This window comes from Somniosus microcephalus, chromosome 6, assembly GCF_052327205.1.
Source record: "Somniosus microcephalus isolate GS21.2 chromosome 6, FLI_Smic_1.0, whole genome shotgun sequence".
In the NCBI taxonomy this organism is placed as follows: Eukaryota; Metazoa; Chordata; class Chondrichthyes; order Squaliformes; family Somniosidae; genus Somniosus; species Somniosus microcephalus.
Window position 1 is genome coordinate 24512283 of NC_140992.1, and position 25943 is coordinate 24538225.

The 25943-nt window shown below is 39.2% G+C and overlaps 2 protein-coding genes across 2 annotated transcripts; one reads left to right on the forward strand and one right to left on the reverse strand.

Annotated features, from left to right (window-relative positions):
• Positions 1-3600: 3600 nt before the first annotated feature.
• Positions 3601-7639, reverse strand: zic1 (zic family member 1 (odd-paired homolog, Drosophila)). The gene is made up of 3 exons (XM_085989850.1): positions 6085-7639; positions 4401-4564; positions 3601-3938 (listed from the first exon to the last, which is right to left on the reverse strand). Exons 1-3 carry the CDS (start codon positions 7058-7060, stop codon positions 3741-3743), a joined length of 1338 nt encoding a protein of 445 aa, XP_085845976.1. The 5' UTR covers positions 7061-7639; the 3' UTR covers positions 3601-3740.
• Positions 7640-16957: 9318 nt separating this feature from the next.
• On the forward strand, positions 16958-25922 carry zic4 (zic family member 4). Its single transcript, XM_085989601.1, has 4 exons — positions 16958-16966; positions 17591-17741; positions 20302-20910; positions 24063-25922. Exons 1-4 carry the CDS (start codon positions 16958-16960, stop codon positions 24497-24499), a joined length of 1206 nt encoding a protein of 401 aa, XP_085845727.1. The 3' UTR covers positions 24500-25922.
• Positions 25923-25943: the final 21 nt, after the last annotated feature.

The window sequence follows — 25943 nt, forward strand, 5'->3', positions numbered from 1 at the left end:
AAAAGGAAAATGCACTGAGAGTATTCTGCTTTGGGCCTTCCATACGCTACTACTATATTTTCCACTTAAACAATGCAGAAATCAAAAATAGGTCTGAAAGCATTTTCTCTGAAGGAGGTCATTGACAACGTGGTCCTCGGTTTCTGCTAACTAGTGTTGGACAGGACATGCTATCGCAAACCCTCGTGGGTTTCAAAAATCAATAAGACATGAAGAAAATAGCAATAAAATATATTTTTTAGAATTTAAGCAAGAAATAAAATCCAATTGGCCAATAACGTTGCTCTTGTACTTGCAGGCCCGTTTGAGGTATGCCAAAAAGGTCAAAAATCTTCCGCTGTTTGCGATTCTTTGGGTTTGAGTCGCAATGATTCGAATCGTTGTGTTAGAATTTGAAACAGTTTTTCGTTTGTGCTTCATTTCCATTTATTAAAGCTATAAATGCTAAACTTGTGCTTCTATCGATCGCCAAGTACTCCTAATGGTCGACAAACCACCGATAGGTTTCGAACCGAGAGGGAAATAAAGATAAGATTTCGCATTTGCTATCAATAAAATAAAGGCAAGTAAATTTAAGAATGTATAACGAGAGTGGTCAGGGTGTTTGACCGTCACTCTCCACAATTTGGAGGAGTGGGAAGCCCACGATTGTGTCCGTGCAGTTTCGCAACCTGCAGACCCAGGTTCCAAACACACTGCGCCTTTCACGCAAACATCTTGCCTATAGTGGCCCCAGTTACTGTTGCAGTTTCGCACAGGTACCAAAAGCTAAATCCTGCACATTTGTTTAATTTACTGACGTATCAAAAGTGCTCAGGGCAAAAGTTACAATTTTCACTGTCAATGTTGTGCCTATTAAACAGTACTAGAACCGAGTTAATGTGTTTGTTTACAAACAGTACGCTCTCCTGCACGGCATAGCTGGGAGTTGGGGGGGGGGGGGGGTTTACAATGATGTACATTTACGTAACTCTTAATACTAAATATTTGCACTGAATGGTTTAAAAAGGGTTAAAAAAAATTTCCAGGTGTTTTATTTCCACACACCGATTTTGACGGCTCTGCTACTAGGATTCACAAATGGGCAAATAAATAAAAATATATCAATGCATTTAGGCATATGCAGCATAAAAGCTCTGCGAATGACCTTTTTCATGTTGTTGCTCAGTGAGGCTCCATCCACTCGCAGCTCAGCCTGCCTTCAGAATCCTCACAATCCTTCCTTCTGCAAGGTGGCGCTCTATGATATGATTTTACTTTGAACACTGCTATGGCTGACTGTTACCGGCTGCTGAAAAGCTTAATTTCAAAAGTGCCATTATTCACGAACATACATAAGGCACTTGCTTGTTTTTTTTAAACTATACAAGCTAATGTATTACTAAATAAATGGATGAAGCATATCTTCATTGGGCAGAATCAGCATTCTGCACACTGCCTGTTAGTCAGTTAAGACTATTTCAATCCGATGTTGTAAAACACAAACATTACGTTTCAGAGTATGATTACTGAACTAATATTTACGAATGTAATTGTACTTGGTGCTACATTGCGCTTTCTAGACCAGATGAACTTATCTTTTTCTCTAACCCGCCTGCTTACCATATAGCACTGGCCTTGCTAACCCTAATCCTTGAATAAGCAGTTAAACTATCAATCTCATCTCCCGGAAGGTCAGTTTCTGTTATGTACTCTATGGACATCACAAGCATTCGTAACTTTAGCTAGCATCATGATTTGTGTTGTCTGTTGATATGTTGTCTGCTTAATGGGGCGGTCATGCAAGCTACAATGAAGAACAAAGCCCAACAGTTCCAACAAGCGTAGCTAAGTTAGTGGAAGCAGTATAGCCTGCAAATCTATCAAAGTAAATAGCAAAGAAGACAATCTGATTTAGTGAAACAGGCGTTCGGCTACAGTCATTAAGCATAAGTAATTTAGATTTTTATTTTTTCCTCATTTAGTAATTTGCTATCAGAGCATCATCGAATGGAACGGATTTTTTAAAGTGAATGGGAATTAAATAAGTAAAGGCACATAAAGAAAATCAGATTACATAAAATAAATTGTGTTCTTGTAAATTTAATTTCGCACTAAGTGGTTGGGTTTAGAACCATTGGTTATAATTCACAGTAAAGAACATAAATTAAAAATGATTTCAATTAATGCCAGCTATTAACGATTATAATTGCAAAATATGAAACCACGAAGGCCTCAGCTAATTGTAAAAACGCATATATGCATTTTTTGCCCCTCCCTATGGAAAAAAGTTTGAGAAATCTGTCACAATTGAATCTTTAAAAGGTGTTTGTAATTATACATAATTATATAGATATGTTTTAAATTCTGTGGCTTTCAAAAAAATGCAATGCTGATGGCAATATTTATCAGCGCACTTCCATAAACAAATGTGTCCAAAAAGGAGACATTATTCTTTCGCTAACTTCCTGTGAAGTCAGGCGGTTGTCTTTACACGACGCATCAATTAAATGGCCAGCGTTAATATTTATGTCGGAAGAGTAATCTTTTTTGCCCCTCTAATATTTTATGGCTGCTATTGCAAGCTCTGCAAAGTTAATTTAAAATATTATTATATAGTGATCCAAAATTTTGGTTTCATAAATTTAGGTATGAATACTAATTACGCACTAAGCTAATATCAGCAGGGATGCTTTCATCCATCATTTTTATATCTCCAAAGGCACTTTTCTGATGGTTTAATAGAGACAATTCCAGCAAAGTAAAAATATGTATATATATTTTCACTCCGTTTCCTGGGTTATTTTATTCTGTGACGTGCAATAGTTTGCCGTTATGAATAAAAATACTGAATGCAACGCACTGGATTTTGGAATCTTTAATATTGTAGGAAATGTTATGGAACAGTTTGTAAACTAGGTTTTACATACGAATGCATCTTTCATAAATATCGAATATCTGTAACACGTAATACCGGTAATTTACGTACATGCGGATAAATATGGAGATTGGGAATATATACATAAATTTATCGCAACTGCGAAGGCAATAAACAGATAAATTTCTTATTTTGCTTTAATATCAAGTCTTACATAAAACAAAGTTACATTTTAACACGGAGTTCCAAGCTTGCACTACGATTTTTTTGACATAACAAGCAACACTTTGAACACTTCACTACTCCGACTGGACTTTGGGACGAAAGGTTTGCACTGGATACAAAAAGCACATTAATAACAATAGTATCTGCTAGCTTTCTGACGCTCAGTTGAGACTGAAATACAAAGTAATTCACATTTTGGTACACATCGACTATAGTAACTTTTTTTTGCCATCCATAAACAAATAATTGCATTTTTTCCAACCGTCGCCCAGATATGCAAATACCACGTTGACAAATCCCCTGTGATATGTCTATGTACAGGATTCAAACATTAGACTCTTAAACTAGTAATTCTATATTTACAAAAAGGAAAGAATAAAAAGGCCGCTGCCATAGAACACATGCAATTTCAGAGCTTTATCAGTTCTTTCTTTAAACCTAGCACTTGGCAATGGCTAGAGAAATAGCATCGTCCTACATGCATTTTAAGATTCGCTACTACACAACCTTTCAAAGGTTTTGATTTCTTCCTTTTTTTATTCCTTTCGGCGTCTATTGGCAGCTTTTTTTTTGTCTTTGATTCCTCGCGATCGTAACTTTGGAGTCTTTTTTGAAAAGTTTTTTGTATTTTTTTTTGTATTTTTTGATGTATGTTTACTTAAACGTACCATTCGTTAAAGTTCGATGAAAGCGTGCTGTGGTTGGATGTGTGGTGGACTGCAGAAGATGTTGGGGACATTGAACTGTTGGTCTGGTTTTCTGTGGAGGGCGACACGATGGTGGGGGGTGTTGAGGACTCGTAGCCAGAACTTGCCGCAGGAGAAGGCTGTGACCCTTGAGAGGATGCTTCGTGGACCTACAAAAACCATCCACCATGTAAAAAAACAGCCTTAAAGACAACTAGAGCGCTTGTGTGAGGCTTTGTAATAAATTTGTAAAATAGATATCTACACAATATACCGTTTAACATAACAAGGCCTTTCAAAAATTCTATCTAGATTTTTTTTTAATCTGTTGTGATATTCCAAAGTTTAAAGTAAACAAAGGTAGCAAAAATTGCCCGATACAATTTTTCATTGAGATGAAAGCTGTCAGAACTGTAAACGATGTTTAGGTTTGACCTGTGATAGAATAAAATATATTGACCATACCAGGCTATAAAAGGGATACTGGCTCTTTAATGTAATGTGCACAGCGCTGAGCTGTCAGCTATTCAAGATGACCATTCCCTTCCCTTATGCCCTATCAAAACACATTTGTATTTATTAAATGCAACTATAAATACTTCGCAATCCAAATTGCGATTTTTTTTATTTACCTTCATGTGTTTTCGTAGAGAGCTGGGATGAGTGTAGGACTTGTCACACATTTTGCAGAGGTACGGCTTGTCGGAAGTGTGCACGTGCATGTGCTTTTTGCGATCGCTGCTGTTAGCAAAACGCCTGTCGCACCCTTCGAACTCACACTTGAATGGCTTCTCGCCTATCAACGATGACAATTTTTTATTAATACAATTTTTAGCTCTTTGCAAATTCACTATTTATATAAAACCCTAAAATTACGATTTAAAAAAAAAACTAAGCAAAGCAGCCATCATGAAAACAAACACTTATTTTGAATCACCCTTCCTCACCAATCTACAACTATGCCTTGCACATCGCAGAAAACGGCAGCATTTTTTAAATATATGTCCATGCACACAGTTCGGAATATTATGAAGAATGAATAAGGCAAATTAATAAATGTTGATTATTTGCTTAATTTATGATATGGACAGGGACTGGTTACACGATGTTGCAGCTGCCGTAGCGGCCTTACATGCATATATGAATGCTTATTGCCCTTTTAAAATTGCAGTGGTAGGTTGAATAAAGTTGAAAATATGTACCAGAACAGTTGTAGGTTTCTATTTCTTATTTGTAATATTGTCCCTCTCTGATACAAGCATTGCTTCCATGATAGACTAATGTAGCCCTTGTAACGCAAACGCGGAAATAGCATTTAAAAAAAGACAACGGAAATGATTATTTGCTAATTCTATTTACATTTTCGCTTTAATTAAACCGTTTCCAATTCTGTTTATTTAAAGTACGAGTTAGTGGACATCTCATGCAGTGAAGTGAATTGTTGCTAAGTGCCCCTGGAGGTTTTATAGTCGAGAAAGTGTTAAATCTCGACTTTGCAAAATCTTTACAACTACCTAACCACTATGTGTCATTAACATCGACATTGTTGTCGAGTGCTATTTTTTCACAAACGCATATTGTGAACCAAGTTTTAACAAGATTATGAGCTCTTGGGAGCCCAAAATATATGTGTTAAGGCATACACACACATATATATATATATAATATATTCACACACACATAAAAATACGCGCACATATATTTACATGTATGTATACAACGTCTGCGTATCCGAAAGTTGATTTCGCAGTTATACATATACACGCACTTACATATATATATAATATATATAGAGAGAGATACAAATATGCAAACATAGAATGAGGCAGAGAAGAGGAAGCGAGGAATAAGAATATACTCAATTTGTTGGTTGTGAATTTATAACGAAACGAGGTAAACCAGCAACAGTGGGTATTTTTCCTCTTTAGATAAAATTAAGCTTAGTGATAATTTAATTTAAAATAAACTTATCACAATATATTTGTAGGTTAACTATTTTCCGTCAATATTGGAATAATTAAGCATAGCGTCTAATGTTGTAGAATCGCACACAGTGTAATACATTTCTATATATATTTAAAGCAGCGCCCATAATTCCAGTATACAGAGCACAGAGAGTTAAGCAAAATCAAAATACTAAACATGTTAATTTTATTCTGATATAAATATTTATCTGCACATGCATCTACAACACGTTTACTAAATAAATACTTGGAGTGTCCCATTTATTTAAAAATGAAAGTAAGATAGAAACGGCAATAAATGCTTCGCAGTATTTCATTTTCTCCCTCACTCTTTTAAATACAGTCACCATACCTGTGTGAGTTCTTTTGTGGATCTTGAGGTTTTCTGATCTGGCAAAGACTTTGCCGCAGCCAGGGAATGGACAGGGGAATGGTTTCTCGCCAGTGTGGACTCTGATGTGATTTACAAGTTTATATTTGGCTTTGAAAGGCTTTCCCTCTCTTGGACACTCTTCCCAGAAGCAGATATGGTTCGACTGCTCTGGTCCCCCAACGTGTTCCACTGTTACGTGAGTAACCAGTTCGTGCATCGTGCTAAAAGTTTTGTTGCAAGATTTTTTAGGATTCGTCAACTGTTCGGGCTCTACCCATTTACATATGAGTTCTTGCTTAATGGGCTGCCTCATATAACGAAAGAAGGCCCCGGCCCCATGGTGGGCCGCCATGTTCATGTTCATGGGGCCATAGCTGTGTAGCTGGGTCGAGGCGTAGTGGTCCGATCTGGGACTAGTGACCTGGCTGTATTGGTCTGCTCTGCCATACATGTCCCCAGAAAAGCCTAAGCGCATTTGGCCGTTCATTACATGTGCATTGGGAGAAGCGTGGGTCGTCGCCTGCTCGTGAAGCCCCGGGAAGAGTAGGTGCCCCGCAGCGTCAGTATGTCCATGGGGTCCCGCAAAACTGCCCGCAGCCGCCGCCGAAGCGAACAGGCTGTGCCCGGCGCTGGCTGCCGCCGCTTCCCCAAAGCCCCGATTGCGAAACAAAAAGTCCCGGGTCGAGTTGAACGCCGCGCTGCTGTACGAACTCACATGGCTGGGATGGTGACCTAGAGCCGCGGCGTAGCCTGGAGCCTGCGACGTGAAGGCAGTTTGACCCGATGCGAGATCGTGAGTGCTGGGGCTGATTTTAAAAGCACCCATCCCGTCAGCGAAAGGATTTATCCCCAGCCCCACTTCTCGATCGTTGACATCGCCTGTTGAGTGATGTCGGGATGATCCGAAGGTAGTCACTCCTAGAGTAGGATATTGAGGTCCAGCGTCCAGAAGCATCGTCTGGCGATGGGGGTGGAGAAGGAATAATGATACAAAATAAAGAAAAGCAAGCGACAAAGATCTCACAACGAAACTTGCTTAATATAAAATAGTCTCTGAGTCTGTTTGGAGGACTTGCAAAAACTCCTTATTTTTCTTTCTCCCTCTTCTCTCTTCGGCGTGTGGGAATTTGCTGGAGATATTTTTCCCCCTCTGCAAACGCAAATCATGCAATATTGTCTTTTGCGGTTTATCTTCCTGGGGAGAAACTTTCACCTCGTCAGCCGGGCGGTGAGCTCGAGAATGATAGCGGCAATCATTCCTGCAGATAAATGAATTGAAAAGACAACACCATCCCCTTGATGAATGGGAGTTGGGGGAGGAGTCACGTGGCGCTCGGCGTCTATGCCCATTGGCCAGCCCCGCGCTGCCCCGTTGCGCCCTGCCGCCAATCAACGGCCCGCGGCGCTCGTCCCGCCTCCTGATTGGCCCGCGCGCCTCATCAATCCCAGGTATTGTGCGCGCCTGACAGTCGCTCCTGATAAATTATTGTCGAGTCCAGATTTTCTTTCTTTTTCTCTTCTCTCTTTTTTTTAATATAATATGGAAAGAGGAGGGGGGGGGAAGGGGGGTGGGGGGAGAGAGAGAGAGAACTGAAGAAAAACTCTTGTCTTCTTCGACTTCACAATTCAGTCACCCCTTGTCAGACTGTTTGAAATTCGTTAATGTGCCACAACTCCAGACGAGAAAAAAAGCGGGCGGCTTCCTTTGTTGTTCAGTAGCTTTTTGATCGCCGGTGAAAATTCACTTACCCAGATGAGTGAGCAAAAAGAGAAAGAACACTCTTTTGAATTGGGTTAGGAAAATGCATATGTTTGGATTCAGTACAAACATACAACACTTGGTTGTTTTCGAGACGAAACCCTTGATTAACCTGTCTTTCCCCATGTAAAAGGCGATTGAAAACATCTTGCTTGGGCCTTTTTTTTCCATGGTGACAATGAATTGCTCTATACATATCTATAGGCTCTCAAACAATTGCAGAATAGCTGCAAGTAAGGATTCCCCCCCTTTTTTAAAAAAAAGGTTTGGTGCTCTTTTCATTGATTGCGAACAAAGAAAGAGAAAAATGGTTTATGAATACTCAGCTAAGAAAAATGTAGCTCCTTCCCACGTCATGTTTTAGTTTATACCTTGCCATTCACAACCCCAAATTTGTTAAAGTCCATCTTCTGTGTTTCTGTAAAGTAATTTAATTATTTACGTGAGGCCAACGGTTTGCATATTCATTAAGTCTAATTATATTCTAGTAATAGAAACGTAAAAAGCCAACAAAGAATCGGAATCGTTCAATTTACCTTTTGTTCACCACTTCAATGAGCTTCCTTGAAGCTAAATCTGTGTGTTAAAGTCTTATTTTATAACAAAGAAGCTTTACCGCATCCTTTAATAATTATCTCCGTTAGTAAACCATCACTTTGGAAGGACACTGATTGAAATAGTTGTCTTGTTTCCTCAACCCCCGCCCCTTCCCAATTCAGCCTTTTCTTATCGAAAAACATATTTACACGAACACTTGTGCTCGCTTACTTTTTTTAGCTAATACTTTTTAAAGGTTTTCATATAAAGGTACAACAGGTTAACTTCGAAAAAGGGTTTTCGCGCGCGAAGGTATTGGCGTAAGTGAAAGTGCCGGCGGTTTAAATGACTACCTTCCGACGTTCTACGGCAGCGAAGTTCCAGTTATATTTAACAGCAGCGTTATTGTCCAAGGAAACAAGTTTATCATTAAATGTTAGGAAGCTGAGGGACAATGTACACGCGGGGACCTTGTAGCTGCAAAGAATTTAAAGCGGGTGCCTCTTGAGTGCATATTCCCAGTTCACGACAATTTGGGGCTGTATGCTTACTTTGCCGCAACAATACCAGGCGGTGTGGATGTTTAATAGAGAATTGCAAATGTAGATTTTAGATGCTTTAATGATCTAGAATTGTCTTATGCGAGGGTATCTGTTATAGTTAATCTGACTTATCCGATGCAATAGATCCCACGCTTGTTGTGCACATAATGAAATGTTATTTTTCTGCTTTAGTCGTGTACTCTGCACCCGAAGAATTAAATGGAACGTGATATTGTCTTGCTGAGTGATTACAATAGCTAACATCATAGCATTACTTTAAATGATGCAATATACTGAAAACATGGATATTAAAATCACAGCAGTCAAGTAGCAGAGGCTGGAGTAATTTGATTCAAAAAGATTTACTGCTCATTGAAAGAGTGTGCAAATTCTAAAGGGACACTTTAAGAGTATGAAAAGTAAACGTTTCCCATCGCATAATCTTTAGGCTACATCTCCAAATATACAAAGAAGGGCTGATTTTAAAAGTTGTGGGATGGTAGAAGTTATCAAGTGGGATTTGCGGCGCTCTCCGCAGGAAACGCAGGCTGCTTGAGTTCAAAGCCACATGCACCGACGTGACATATAAGCCATTAAAATATCATCCTGACGGCTCATTTCTGCTTCATCATACATTCCCTAACTGCTTCCAGAAACCTTGAAAAGGCGAAATGAAGAATGACTACCTAGTCAGAGCTACAAAGTAGATTTTTTTTTACTTCGAAGTTACCTGAATTAAAAGATCGAAGACATCTTCTTCAACAGGTGGAGGACGGTAAGAGAGGCACGTGTATTCAAGTGACTTTTACTAAACGACTCCTGACCTCTGAATTTCCATCATCTTTCATGTAAATGCAATTGACTAAAAAGAGAATAGAGATATCAGTCAGATTTTTGTTTCCTCAGAATAGCCCTTGTCAGGGGCCATCATGTTCTAATAAAAACAAAACTAGGTGCGAGTGGCTCTGAATTATGCATTTCCATTCGAATGCACTTGTGTGTACCGATATTATCCCTCGGATTGTTTTCAGTCGATGGATAGCAAAGCATTTAGTTGTTCTGTGAAGGGAGGGTGGGGGGGGGGACATTTGCCTCGGGGTTGAAGTGTTAGTTTACAAAAGGAATTGTTTTTACTTGATTTAAAATTCTGGCTATTTTCATTGAGTCTAATTTAAAATTTAAATTTGATTTATAACTTGAAACGAAGTTAATCTTTCAATCGTTTATTTGCGACTAATATGTATGAACTGTTGCTCTCGTTAAAGTGCAGTTTTACTTGTACGTGCACTTGCACCTAGAATTGTTTTATGCGCGAATGTATGTTTGAGTACAGTGGAAGCTCTTCAAAAAGTGCGCTGAGCAACGCGTGTCCTTTATCCGCGTTCTCCTGTTAAGCAAATGCTTTAGAATATTGAGGTAATGAATTGATGTTTGCGTCCACGCTCCCTTTAAACACATATTCCCATTAACGGAATGCCATTTAAGTGAATTCAATTGTAATGCAAAAGTTATCTTGCAAATTTGTTCCTGATGACTGACCCCAGCACCGCATATTTAATTGATACCTTTTTTTAGACATGATTTTACGCATTATTTGAAATGCCCTGATACTAAATGCCACTGTAGAGTCAGGATTCTTTGTATACCGTTTCCGTGTGTTAGATACCGTTTCGTTTCTTATACTTATCCCTATTAAAACTGATTCGAATGAAGTTAGTCAGTTGGCTTTTGCGCGCTAGGATAGCTCTGATGTCGCCGACTTTTGAAATACCATATCGTTTGACCCCTGACCCGTGACCGACCACATGTGCCAGAGCCACACAATGCCACATAATGCATACCTTCGAAAATATTAGCTGTGCTGAAAGTAAAGTCACTGACCAAAGTTGGAAACAATAGTTCAAAATATAAGTGCTCTTTATTTTGACCAGCAAACGGATTGTATATTTTTTTCCTATTATCACGTTGATATAAATCTGTCCTATAGTTATATCCACAATAGGGGTTCCAGTGGTGAGTGCTTCAATGATTTGTTTCTTTATTGTGTGTTTTTTTTAAACTTTCTTTTCTTATTATTCATGCAACCGAGATTATGTATGATTTGTACACTTGCACTGAAAAAAAAACCTCAACAAAGCAAACCCAAATTTCAGCTCGTATTCCAGCGATGCCTGGGCAAACTCAAGTATTAACTGTGAGTTAAAATAGCACCCAACGCCTCGCATTTAAACAGATTATTATACTTCCGATTAGGCAGACACGCGCATTTCGAGTATTTTATTTCAAGCAGCCCATGACTTTGAATTAAAATTCCAACTGCCAAAGGTTTGTGTTAGAAACTTTGGGGGGTGGGGGGAAGTTTTGAAGGTCACCCTTGCCTTTACCCATTATCCGCTTGCCCGCCTTGAGATCTGTGCCTCACATCACCGTTAGAGATTTGATTGGTATTTGGGGCGATGTGTTCAGACAGAGCTATTTCCATTTTCTGAAATTATTTCCAACATATATAAAAAGTAATATTCCCATGTGAATTTCGCGTTACAATCTTTATAGGTATTTTACCCAACGTGTTGGAGTGTCCCGAGTTTGAAATAAAAGATTCTGACACTAATTCCTCTATCTTTTTACTGAATTTATTCACGGGCGTTTAAAGATTACGCAAAATGTTAAAACCTAGAGAATTCTACATTTTAGGGAGGACAAACTTTTTGTATCCTTGTTTTCCCCTGTTCGGACGTCTGTGGAACAGTAACCCTAACAGAGGCTATGATCACATTGGAAATACGCGTGTTTTTGTTGAAATGTATATTTTCGATTTTAAAAAAGCTACCGTAAAGTATATCAGGACACAAATGCTTTCACGTTGTACCCGAAAATTTAGCAGGTTTGGGGGATTGGGGGGGGGGGGGGGGGGACGAGTTCGTGAGGACTATCTCGGGCCAAACTATCAGCAGCTGTAGTTAAGTTTAAAGTTAAGGAGACAAATCTACAGCAAGAACTGAAACGTCACAAATATATCCTGCAAATAATATGGTATTGGGCCAAATAAAATTCGAGAAAAAAAATGTAAGCAACATAACTGAAAAAATAGGAAGCCATGCCTACTATGGCGGTTTTTGATCAATAATTTCTTCTGGAAAATATTACGTTCACACAGTAATCATTTTTTTTAGTATTACTAGATGCATGCTATACACAAGTAGCCTTTCAACTGTTCAACAGGACAAAGGTTCGCCCCATTAGATTTGTCCAGGTATCCACTGCGACGCTATGATTCCGTTCTTGTAGCATAAAACCTGACTAGAAGAAATTGAAACTAAAAATATAAGCGAACCGTGTCATTTTGTCAGTCTTATTATTTATTAAAAGAACATCTGTATCCTTAAAGCACACGCCCAACAACTTTCAACGTTGCTTCATTGGAATCGCTTGGTCTATCTATTTAGTTATCTGGCTATTTATTTACCTGGCTATTTATTTATCTGCAACATTGTACCAAAAAAAGTTACTACGACTGCACTTTTTTTTAGGTTGTCAAACATCCCATGGTGTTGCTGGCGCTGTCTGAGGTATGTGTAATTTAACGGAATGGACGTATCTTGGAATAAAGTGCAGACTCTTAAAAATTACACTTACAGTGAAAGATGACGCTGCACTGGGTATTTTGCAGGTCTGTGTATTTTTTTAAACTGCTACAGATGCACGCACACACACATACACACACATAAACACACTCATACATACACATATACACTCACACACACACAAATATACACTCACACACATAAACACACTCACATACAAATGCACACACACACACTCACACACACACATGCATACACATAGACACACTCACATACACACACAAAATCATGCTTCAAAAATAGAGTTGCTCGTCACAGTTTTTTGGGAATTTCTTTCCATCGACCTAATTTAAAATCGTGACTGTGTACAAGTTAAAATATAGGCATCGCCAGTTCCAATACAGGTGCGACGTTTAACATCATCGAATGATTAACTTGCAGCTAACTTAGAAATTACACTCACTGAAATCCAGGCTTGCATGTGACTGAATCAATTGTTCATCATATTCGAATTCCCGCAATTATATTTAAAACCACTGTTTATACTAAACGAATGTAATGGGTTGTTTCAGGTCTTACCATGGCATCATTGCACTCTCAATAATATACCAAGGAAGTAAAAGTTGTAATTTGCTCACTTGGTAAGTTATTGGCACAAAAGTTTATATTATCTTCTGAATAAATATGAATACGGTGAGGTCTGTGTAACCGCAATCGTTGCCTGACGAGACTATCAGTATAAAAAAACACTTACCTATGGAATTAGGATCAAACATAAACATTTTAAAAGGCACTGGGACCTCTCTTAACTCGTGGTTTTCAACCTCCAGTCTGTATCGTTGTCACTTACAGTGTTTTATGTGGTCGCATACTGTACAAATTAGTGACAGTACATCCCACAAGCAGCTGTTTGCTGTAGTTCAATGTTCTCTGCGTGGCAGTACTAGAATTAATATTTGACGACCATCGCATTGTAACAACAACCTTCGACCCGGTGTGCTTGGAATGCCACATTATTCTATGACACTTGCTTTCTTTAATTCATTTACGGACGATTTGAGTGTAATGAAAGTTGGAAGCGTATTTGGATCAATTTAAGACTGAGGCTTTGATCTCTTTGATGGGTTTCTACCCGCTTATAAGTCTCGGGGTTACAGGTATCAACATTGCAGTGTTTAATCACAGCCACATCCACTCGGACCGTATCAGAAAAGCTTTCCAAATTTACAAACTGTTTAACAACGATAGAGAGGTAATGTACAGAAGTTAGCAGAAATATATCTGTCGGTTTACTGTCGCCAAAACTAGTTGCTTGTGAAAAGCTGGCAGGAGGAATGGCCACAACTTTGAAAGTGTATTTCTTTTCCTCACAATCGTTCTGTATTTACACCGTGAGAAGACAGCCGCATAACTTGTGGACCCATTTAAAACTAAAGCTATCACAGCATTAATATTTTCTGGCAATACCAATAAGGATATCGCTCAAATTTGTAGACTTCACAAGTATATTTTTTGTAAACTGGTCTGTTGTTGTAAAATATTTAAAATATTCGCAAAGATAGTGCTTTGCATTCGTTACACAAATACAACGGCGAGTTTAAACGTGCTTCTTGTTAGAGTAACCATTCTGCATTGATACAATCGTGTGCATATTATATAGAATGAATGGTGCAAGTTGTCTTGTTTCTAGTTTCTTTCCCTAGCACTTTAGAGTTCCAGCCATACACTGGTTATAGGGGACACAGACCACGATGGCTATCTCCGCGATCAGCGTAGCAGGTAAATGAACGAGTCATATGGTATCTGTTTCTGAAATGGAATTGTGTTTGAAATCTCGCAATATCCTATATTATTGAGGTTCTATGTGCAGTACGTTTACGTTGCGGCGATACTAAAGGTGTAACTGGTGACCTTAAATGAACTATAACTAGAGGTGTATATAGGGTCCCCAGTTTTCTCTGCCATGGTGATAACTTGTTATCACACCCTAACTTCCTTCGATGGGAGAAAGTGTAAAGCATAGTGAAACAAATGCTTGCTTCCGTCTAGTATCTCATGCCTGTAGAATACGACTACACTGCCTCGATACAGGTTTCCTAGCCTTTTATTACTTAAATTGTTATTACAAATATATAATAGCATTTTTTTATTTTAAAGCTGACGTTTGCAACATTGCACGTGTGCAAAGCAGGTATGATGTCGTTACTGAAGCATTGTCCAGGCAAAACCAAACAATGCAATCAATAGGTGCTGCTTGAAGAATACTTTCAATAATGTCATTAACCAACCAACAGTCTAACGGTTATTGGTACATAACATTAACATCGTCAGTTACTAGGGGGAGGGGTCTCTATGCGGCATCATATATAGGGCAAGTACAGAATAAACATTTTTTTAAAGGGAATAAATCGGCAATACAGTAAAGGTAAAGCGTAACCCTGCTTTCAGTTCTTTAACTTGCACCACACTGATGATGCTAATTAACCGCAGTGTATCATTCAGTATGTTATAGTTACTACGTTTCTTTAATCTGGGATAGTTTTCTTGTTTAATTCTTGTTTCTTAATAGGAACTGTTTGCATATTTTGCACATAAACATGCTACACGACTTTTTCTGAATCAAAATTCTTTAACTAAATATTTACAAATGCATCTCGATGAAGGCAGAATGCACCGAATTCTAGCAACATATATGATTACTAATGTAAATCACACACAGCTTGTGTGTGTGGAGTCAATCCTAGCAATTCATAAACTAGCCCATTCTATTTTGCGTTTTTGTAAATGTTATTGCAGGTTTCATGTTCCTCGATTTTATTTTAAGTCCTTTTTTGGATGATTGAATGGGGAAATCATATCCCTTCCCCAGAAATGTAATTGGATCATAGTATTTGTTGACAACGTTCTCAGATTAAACCTTATGATTTAAACTGCAAACATGCACAAACCCATACACATACAACCAAGGCAAATTAATCTGTAGTAAAAATGAAGTATTTCCTTGTTCATTACGCTAAACGTTTGGTGGGAGGGTTGAAAGGTACAAGTATAACGCATGGAATCTTGGGAATCTAAATAACGAGGCTTCTAAGCTGTTTTTTCAAATCGAGTTTGTGATTAAAAAGGGCTTATGAAAATATTGCATTAAAACAACGCCAGAGTTGAGCTTCAGTAAAAAGAAAGGGGTTTCCCTAAACTGCTTTCTCTCAACGCGTTTCTCGAAAACAAATTTCGCGAGAAAATAATTTAATTTGGAATTTACACTGCTCAGTTGTAATATAACCAAAGCGAATACCACGCCTATTTGTTGCATTTCTAATAGGTTTTTTTTCCGCTGGGCTTCACTCTGCACTAGGGTTTAATCAAGGTTCCTTAGCATCTCTGTTGGACTTCTTTAGTGTTGATCCTGTAGTCTGCAAACCTGGAATTCTGCAATAATTTCCTGTTTATAATGGGGTACAGGAAGCTGTGAACTGCCCGCCATAAGAGGGGTATAACGTCTGCCTCGTGTTATTCTGTGACATCTTAATCACATAGAGAAATATCCTGTCGATATCAAAAGTAGTAGTAACACGCTAATTTCTGGAGCATTTAGTTTGGGGCACAATATAAACCATATTTAGAGCAAAAAAAACTTTCTACACTTTATCAACGTTTACAATCTTTGCAAATAAATTAAACGATAAGCTGGAAGGATCAATTACGTAAAATGGAAAGGTAAACCAAAGAACCTTCACCTTAACTGTATCTTTAGATATTAGTGTACACATTATGGTGCCGTACACATATTATACTTAACCTAAAGTACAAAACTCTCCATCTGGTCAAATAACGTTGACAATGAAGGATCAGCAACGTGATCGCTATTTATATTTCAAATGAAGAGTACTGTTTTCTCAAAAGTCCGTTGTAATGAAATAGTCTTCCTTTCTAAGTCTTATATTTCAACAACATTAAATAATATAGCAAAAGTCAGAGCTCCATGTAACGTTATGTGTAATAAACGTATACTTGTATTGCACTCACTCACAAGCTGTAAATTGATTATTTTACAATACGATTACTTAGGAGTTTCTATTACACTATGTTTACGTTTTGGGAAACATTTATATATTGCAACGTGCGTAAGCACTGTGTCCTTTTTTAGGGACTGTCACTTGCGACTGAGAAATTGCTCGAAAGACAACGGACAAACTGACACCAAGGTGGGGGCTTAACCAGGTAATGCAGCAGCACATGTACAAATCCCAGTCTAAGCCTGCAGTGTGAAGCCCTGGAGGCTAAAATACAAACGTGTCAACACTCACAGATCCACATTACATTCTTCTCTATTACACGTTAGAGCTTTGGGTGAAAAATAACTCCAAATCGTGCTGGTTATTAACTCCGTTTTGATTCCGAGTGATGGTCTGAGACAGGGGTTCAACATTATGGCAGATGTAAATAACATGGGTATAAACAGAAAGGAAAATGCCAGCAATTGAAACACTTATTGTGGATAATGAGAAAAATATACAGCGTTTTGCAGCTTTTAATGCAACTTTAATCTAGCCTTGGTTGTACAGCATTAAAATATTCTAAAGCCTTTACTACCTACATTTGAAATGACTACTCAATAGTGAATATGAGTTAATTACATTTTTTGCATTATCTGAATGGCGTGTCTTCAGCTAATTTACGTTTTGGGGTTTAGTGTTTACAAATTCAGCGAGCCCTTCATTATATTTAACTTGCTACGACTGCAGAGAATTGTTTTGAACAACTGTGTGATCTTTTTTCCCACCGCCATACCCCTACCCCTCCCCCACGTGTTCTCATCTGATCATACTTTTTTTTTAGCATTTTTCTTTCTTGTTCGGAGTGTTTGCCTGTCTCTGGATATGTTCCTCGCACGTATATAGCACTGCTTACGTCTTTCTACTTCTTATTTTTCTCCCACCTTAAATTTGCACTTTCTCTTCCCCCCCCCCCCCCCACCCCACCCAATCCCATAAATTTCTGCCCACGCTATTGCTCCCACCTCCCTTTCAAAAACCTACCTTTTTCTCTCTCTTGTATTGTAGGTCTGCTGTGCGCTAGACTGCAGGCTTCAAGCCCTGTCGCGGATCAGCTTAGGACGGCGGCCTAAATCCACGGATATCGCAGCACCAGGTTTCCGTTCCCCCTTTAGCTCTCTTGCTGAACAATCTAAAGGGCTACAACGTACATATTTGAGTTAGTAGCCCGTTTTGTCATTCTCTTCCTCCCTGAAAAATAAAGCCTAAACTACTTTTTACGTACACGGCGAGATGGTTAGACAGACGTATGTACTCAGGGCGAGTTAAACCAACGATGTGCACTAAGGACAAGTTACAGTTGCAGACATAAGACTATATATTGGGGGGAGGGATTGTGGCTAGCAGTACGTTCTGGTATTAGAAGAAAAATATGAAAACGTGAGGCTGCTATAACGAGCGGAGTTCGGTCTAAACAGCCTCTCATTCATGTGTGTACGGAGACGCATACAAGTCACTGGCAATCTATCATTGCGCTATCTTTCTCTATGCCTCCCGATAGTCCATTACAGTTTACTTTTCTCTCCCCCAGCGATGCGAGTTTCCCATTCGCAGATTACACAGTGTTTATAGATTCTCGAAGCACGGTGTCGGTTCGCCTTCACAAACTGTGTCTTGGAATTGGAAACACGTTTTTTTTGTAAACTGCAATGCACGTTTGCATCCATGTGATGCAGGCGGTAATTCAAATCTCTTGACAATCTGTCGAAACAAAGTATTGAAACAAAAAAAAAACTTGCCAAGCCTAAGAAAATAAAAGTATCTCCCCGCCCCATCCCACACCCCTCCATGAGAACCACAGCTTCCCCGGATTTTGACTTACAGAATTACCAACCCGGGACTGCAGGCAGGGAACTCAATAAGTTCGTACATGCTGAGCAAAGTTTCAGACTCAGTCTCGGGGAGAGAGAAAAAAAGTGAACAGATGCCTTTGACTGGGGATCTCTTTGATCGTCTGCGCCGCTAAGAACAACCAGCCGTCTGATTTTGTCAAAAAAACATAACACGCCTGGAAGTCGGCTGGTGTCAGGAGAGATAAAAATCACTAACTAATTTCCCGCCTGAGCATAACAGGCCATAACCTCATTTTCAGTTCAGTGCTGTCTGCGCCTTCCTTCTTTCCCACAAAAAGCTAAATTCTTGCATAAGCCGCAGGAGCTGGTGCGGATAAATAAAGGGGTGTGCGGGGCACGGTGCGAGATATTACTAAGTAGATGGCGGTGTTTGACCGGCTCGATGGAAGGATAAACTTTCCAACGCTTCTAACTGTATATTTGTTCGTGAAACAAACACCATTGCAACACCTCATAAATTATCAAATCCTGCTGCAATACACTTTTTCGCTGTCCTCTTCAGCCTGATAGACGGTTCCATATCAACACCATCATAAAAGTGCGAGTAGATGTCTATTAATAAGCAGCGGATCTAATTTAATTGCATAATGTAAGGAAACTTTACAAATATATAGATAGATAAATAATTAAGGAGTAACCTTCACCAGAACCGTTAAATCCTGTCCCAATCCATCGTTGGTTGATGGATCTTATTGTCTTCCCCCTCCCCTCAACACTCCAAGAAATGAATTACAAAATGATCAAGTGTCTAACGTAGAGGGTTAAAAAAAAAACACTAAACATTCACTCTTTGCGGTAAAAAAAAATCCCGCTCAGATCAACTTTTAAAATCTGCATTGTTGTTATTTAAGGAAAAGTGGCCTTCAGCAGCAGAAAATCTGTTAAAACGAGCTTACAAAACAGTTACAAGGTTTTGCTAATAAAATTAGTATGGTGCAAGAAACCAACAAAACAAAACCCACATCCTGCAGCCAAAAAAGACTTTTCTGTGTTCTGTTCAACACCCCTCTCGCCGCCCCCCCCCCCCCCCCCCCCCGCACCCCCGGTGTAATACGCATGTGCCCTGACTGGGGTCCGTAACTGGCGCTGTCAATCATCGGAAACTGACCAATGAGATTGCGTGTTGCTCGCGGAGCTCGACGGGCTGCAAAGCTGTTCATGAATCTCAATTCAGTTTCTCAATGCGTCCTGCTGCTGCTATCCGTCTGCACTCTCTACACCGAATGGCTATCCACGTTGGCAAAGAGCGAGTTTCTAAAGTTCGGTAACTTAAAAAAAAAGTTTCTTTTATTATTTTCCTGCTGTCCTGCATTATGAGCATGGATGCTTTGGGGAGTCCGATGATGGACCCATCATTCGCCAAAAGAAACCCAGCGCTGAGATTAGTAGATTTGGCAGGAGCTCACCACCATCATCATCACCATCCCCCTCAGAGCATGACAGGCTTCCCGGGGCTCAGCGGCCATCCCCACTCAATGGCACACACGCACCCTGGGGAGAGTACTGGAGAAGCCCGCCTGGGGCCGAGTCCATTCGGGCCTGAACACATGGGGCACCCTGCAGCCGCTGCTGCGCTTAAACTCAGCCCAACCCATCCCCACCACCATCACCACCATCATCATCACCATCATATGGCAGGCCACGCTGAGGTTGTCTCCAATCCAACGGCAGCTTTTGGCCCAGCGCAGGCAGCAGCAGCAGTCAGTTACTCGGTCTCGCACTCCCACGCCAGCTATACTGCCCAGGCTATCTCGGCAGGTAGAGACTTCCTCATCCGCAGAGATCTGACATCCTCAGTCATGCCTGGGCTCACTGATCAATATCCTGGCACAAGTTCTCACCACGGAATGTTTGTATCAACAACAGGTAGCTACCCCGGACACCATGGTCACCCCGAGGCTGGAAGCCACTCTTTATTCCCTGGACTCCATGATCAGGCTCCCCATGCAGCCCCAACTGGACACCATCTGAACGGACAGTTAAGACTGGGGCTACCTGGAGACATGTACGCCAGGTCTGAGCACTACAGCCAAGTGGCAAGTTCCAGGAGTGATCCCTTTGCATCTTCCCCTCTACATGGCTACGGTGGCATGAATATTAACATGAACTTAACTGCCCACCACGGTCCAGGTGCATTCTTTCGCTACATGAGACAACCCATCAAGCAGGAACTGATCTGCAAGTGGACTGAACCGGACCCTGTCACTAAAAAGCCATGCTCAAAAACTTTTAGCACGATGCACGAACTGGTTACTCACGTAACCGTGGAACACGTTGGGGGACCAGAGCAGTCGAATCATATCTGCTTCTGGGAAGAGTGTCCAAGAGAGGGAAAGGCTTTCAAAGCCAAATATAAACTTGTAAATCACATCAGAGTCCACACTGGCGAGAAACCATTCCCCTGTCCATTCCCTGGCTGCGGCAAAGTCTTTGCCAGATCAGAAAATCTCAAGATCCACAAAAGAACTCACACAGGTCAGTATTTTCGAAGGATCATTAATCCATTTTTATTTCATTTTCGGTGTACAAAAGTTAATAAAATAATGTTTTCGGTTTAATACCGGTGGGAATTCAATCCAAATGCTCAGCGAAGCTGGGCTTTATGTGGCTTGGAAAATAGCCTATTTTTTTTTACAGCATTTCTATAAATCACACAGCTCTGAGAACTTTGTAATGTTGTGGATAATAAATAATTAATAATGTTTTAGCTGTAAACGGCTTTCCGGTTACAGATAATAAAGCTGTCCTGATTCAATTTCTACCGAAATTAAAAGCCACTAGATTTCTTCCTTTCAGTTGCAGTTAAAGGTTGTTACAAAACATGACACTCGGATCTCTGCGAACACTGTTTTGACGTTAAGTAGGGTTCAGTGGAAGCTTTTGCGGATGATTTAGAATTATTAAAGAGTAGAATACATTGTCTATTTTGTTCTGTTGTTTTTTGTTAGGATCCACACACATAACAGTATTATTTTTAATCATTGTATGTTGTATCTGTACTGCAAGTGTGTATGTGCTTAGGGTAATCTACTGGCCATAGTTATTTTTAAAAATCTAAACATGTTATAGGCCTAAGACTAATGAAAACAAATGTGTAGGCCTATGTTTCGAAAAATGTCATTTGCAGAACCATTTGTGAAACTGGGACATGTGTCAAAAACATCTGCTAGCTCCACTTAGCAGCGAGTAAACTGAGTCGATCGAAGCTTATTCAAAGCTACATTTGAACTTCCCAGGCCAGGGTAATTTATAAGTAATGAAACCGCACTTATAAAATTTTCACACTCCCTGGAACAGCCTCTATTAATTGGTTTTTACAGCAACGGTTCGATACTTGCTCCTTGTATTGTAGTCTGCCTTGAGCGCGGCCTTGCTCGGCTACTAGACATTGCAGGGAAATTGTAGATCTGAACAATTCCCCACCGAGTTACTCCTTAAACGTTGGACATTTTTCAATGTTATGATCCATTCTATGTTAGCAAAACGTGTTTTCTTGGTTGGTTTCCTTTACTTCTCGAGTATAGTTGGCGGAGGGGAGGATGGGGAGGAGGGGGTTGGGGGGCGGGGGGGGGGGGAGATTCTCCGTGAAATCAGTAGACACAATTTAACCCGAGGCACTTTGCTTCACTAAAACTTGTAAACTCTTCCCAAACTGTCCGCTTGCGTTCTTTTCTTCGTTCTGCCTCAGTTATATGCTGTATTTATTCGCTCCATAATTGTGCCATGTTGGTTTGCTTTTTATTGGAACCGAAGTGTATTTTCAATGTACATCGGATCACGAGGTGGTTTGTAGGCCTTTTTATAGGTATAACCCTGGTTGCATTTTGAATTCAAAACATAATTTTCCCTTTACAGTATAAACTAAACATCGCCGATGGCGCCAATAAATTGAAGCGTATGGGTAAACAAAACAAAATGCTTAGAGCATTGTTGTAGCAGTGATAATGTGTAAAATGGATATTGCAAAAATATTTCACGTAATGATGATATTACGTTTAGTGCTTTTAAATAGTCTAACGTATAATATAATACATATAAATGCATGTGTTGTGGGTGCAGAATAGGCACACTGACTGTGCGTATCTGACACTTGATAGCATTGTATTGTGCCTGCCTAAACAAACTTTCCCAGCACTTCATCGACTCCAGTTCAGCAGTTTAGAGTGCTGAGCACTTAATTTACAAGAGCAATTCATTCGACCGGCCGTATTGCTATTTATTTAAAAATAATGTAGTAACCAATAGAGGAGCTGTGTGTTTAGTAGCGTCGAATGCTTACACATTCCCATATTTCAGTTAAATAGCGATCTCCATATGTTGCAATTAATCACTGTAATTGTGATAAATATTGCATTTCTCTTTCAGTTTAAAATTGCAAACACTAATGTTACTAAATTCTTAAATAAAAAATAGCAAGTATAGTAATTCTATTAACAAAGTAATTATCTTGTAAAATATTCATGCCGTTTGATTGGCTTCAGTCCTTTATAGGCAAATTTTATTGAATTGAAATCCCGTCCCTTTTACATTATTTATTTCAACAAGCATGAAAAGATCGCCTCTGGGTAAACAGAGGCTTCAGTAGTTTTGTCACCTCACTTATAAAATATTACCGTATAAAGTCTAAATCTAGAATTAAACATGGATATTAAAAAGATTGATTAGAACGCGCAAACAGCTTGTAGAGTTTATCACCAGGTAGCCATTTTTTTTCTAAGTTATCCAATGCAAAGTTTAAATTCAATTTCAGGGAGGCTTTTTTCGACTTATTTATTTTAGCCAGGACTAAGCTAACTGGTGAGATGACACTTAACAAGGATTGGTCGCAGTTAATCTTACATTACTCACTCCTTTATACACAGCATTAATAGTAAAGAAGGAGAAATGTGTAGCCAGAAGGAGTTTAGAGCTCTCGGGAATTGGCAGAGCAGACTTCATGCTCGTAGTGTCGGACGCTCCAGACACGGCACAATAACAGTGTTTATGAGTCTGGGCTTCCCCATGGGTCCACTAACTTACTACTAGCTTGTACTACACTAATATCGTTGATTGGTCGTCTCAACCTAGCAAGTGAAGGTCAAATTATTCTAACGGCTTTCTGAACGTTTGGCTAATTACGGTGTAATATTAAATCGACATTTTGAGAGTTCGGTGAAGGGTCTCTGTTGCAAAGCACGTAGCTTTGCACTGTAGCCGCATTGTTTTACATTTGCCACAGATAGTGTTTTTAAAATCTTAGATTTAATGATGTTGCAATGTTTTATTAGAATAGTTATAATTAAAGTTTTTTTTTGAAAAAGTTTTTTATTCCCCACCCCTGCTGTTTCAGAAATCCATTGTAAGCCACTATGAGCAAGTGACTGCTGTTTAGGCCTTGGCGTTAAACATTGCTTTAACTTTACTAACAAGGGTAAACTATTACTGCACATTGTATCTGCAACAACGTGCCTGCAACATATCACTGCAATAGGAATTCCTCAATTAGCTAATTAAATATTTTATTGAAACGTGTGTTAGCGGTTACGTTGTAGTTTTAATAGTGGAGGATAATACCTTAATGTTAATAATGAATGATAATACCTTAACGTTTGTGACTCATCACTCTGCCCCTTGTGGTTTTCTTTTAGGAGAAAAACCCTTCAAATGCGAGTTTGAAGGCTGTGACAGACGTTTTGCTAACAGCAGCGACAGGAAAAAGCACTCTCATGTGCATACAAGTGACAAGCCCTATAACTGCAAAATAAGAGGCTGTGATAAATCGTACACGCACCCCAGTTCCCTTCGTAAGCACATGAAGGTCCACTGCAAATCTCCTCCTCCCAGCTCGGGCTACGAATCCTCCACCCCTTCGCTGGTATCTCCTTCTTCGGACTCAGGCCGGGACCCCCCGGCTCCAGCCTCCCAGCTTGACCCCATCACATCTTCCCACGCAGCTAACCTGAGCGAATGGTATGTGTGTCAAAGCACAGGAGCAAGTGGTATTCCAACACCTCCAAGCAATGCATCATCACCTGGACCAGGAGAGCACGCTTACAGAAACTCTGACCCCAGAACTATTCACTAACGAGGAACCGAAGGCCACTTGGACATGCATCCACAATAAGAAATATTGACTAAGTCTTTGTTCCTATGATGTTTGCAATGCCATACTCTCTGCAGCATTTGACTTGAGGAACTACTTGAGTTTCTGGAGGCCGAGCGCCTAGGAAACGTGAAAAATGATGTAAAGCACTGGCATACAAAAAAGATAAAGACATGTATTAAAGAGAAAGTATCCCTAATTGTAATCTTACACAAGTTGCAGTTAATAGTCAAGAACTACGCATCTTGAACAACACAGCATCACTTACAAGTGCTCCCCACCATATAGTATTGTTTTCATAAAATGTTGTATAAAGAAAATCGTTGTTCGATTTATCGTTATTATTTTTCTCTCTTGTGGAAAAAAATACACTGCTATATCGATTTGTTAAGAAAGTATGTTGCATTTCTTTTTGAAAGCCAGAAGGGTGTTAGAAGATATTCTGTACACCTGATGTGAATAGTAATGAACAAAGGCCTTTGTAGGCCGAAACAAAATGGATACTGTCTCTTTAAAAGCCTGCCTAGCCTTTGACTTTGTTTAAACATTTCTGCAAACTACATTTTCGTGTTAGACGTTTTTGCAGAATAAGCCTATAAAAACATATAAATATTGGTATTGACATATACAGCGTACGTCTGTGTTAAGTATTTCGTTTCTTTTTCTGTTTTGTTTTCCTTGAAATAATTTATTTAAAATGTTACAATAAAACACATTTTGTATAAATGAACCAAAGTGTTTTATTGCAGGGCGATTAGACAGTGTACATTTTTTTCTTAGATGATTTTAAATAATTAGCGTGTGTTCTGTAAATTATAGTGTTTTATAAATGGAGGTTTGACTATGTAGGATCATTTTCTTTCTGTATTTTTGATCCTGTTTTGATATACATGGGTACTGGTTTGTAATAAATTGATAAGAATAGAAATACTGTTTAAAAACTTTTAGAAATGGACCCATTTGTTGTTAATATGTATAGTAAAGCATTGGTTCTGTCTTATCTCTGTGACATATATATTTAACCACCACTAAAGAGCAAGCTCTAACTCATTGACTTGGTCTAATTTTTTTGTAGTCAGGAGCAACACACATTTTAGTACTTTTGTTTTACGCTACAAGCACTGTTTTTTTAAAGCGCATTCTCGTTAAAATGTAACATCGGCGAAGCACATTTTTTTTGTGGAACCCTTAAAAATAGTTGGTGAAAAAGTTGTAAGACCGAGGTATTGTTACGGTGAAATCCTACTGTTTAAGCAGAAATCGTTGTACTGAAACCACTTTGTATTTTGCCAATGTACGAATGAACTGTGCATAGTTTATAATTGTATTGTCAAAAACTCACAAGTAAATGCGTCTTGTAAAAAAATAAATTTTGTAAAATAAAATTTAAAAATGGCTGTTTGTTACACTTTACAATGAAAAGATA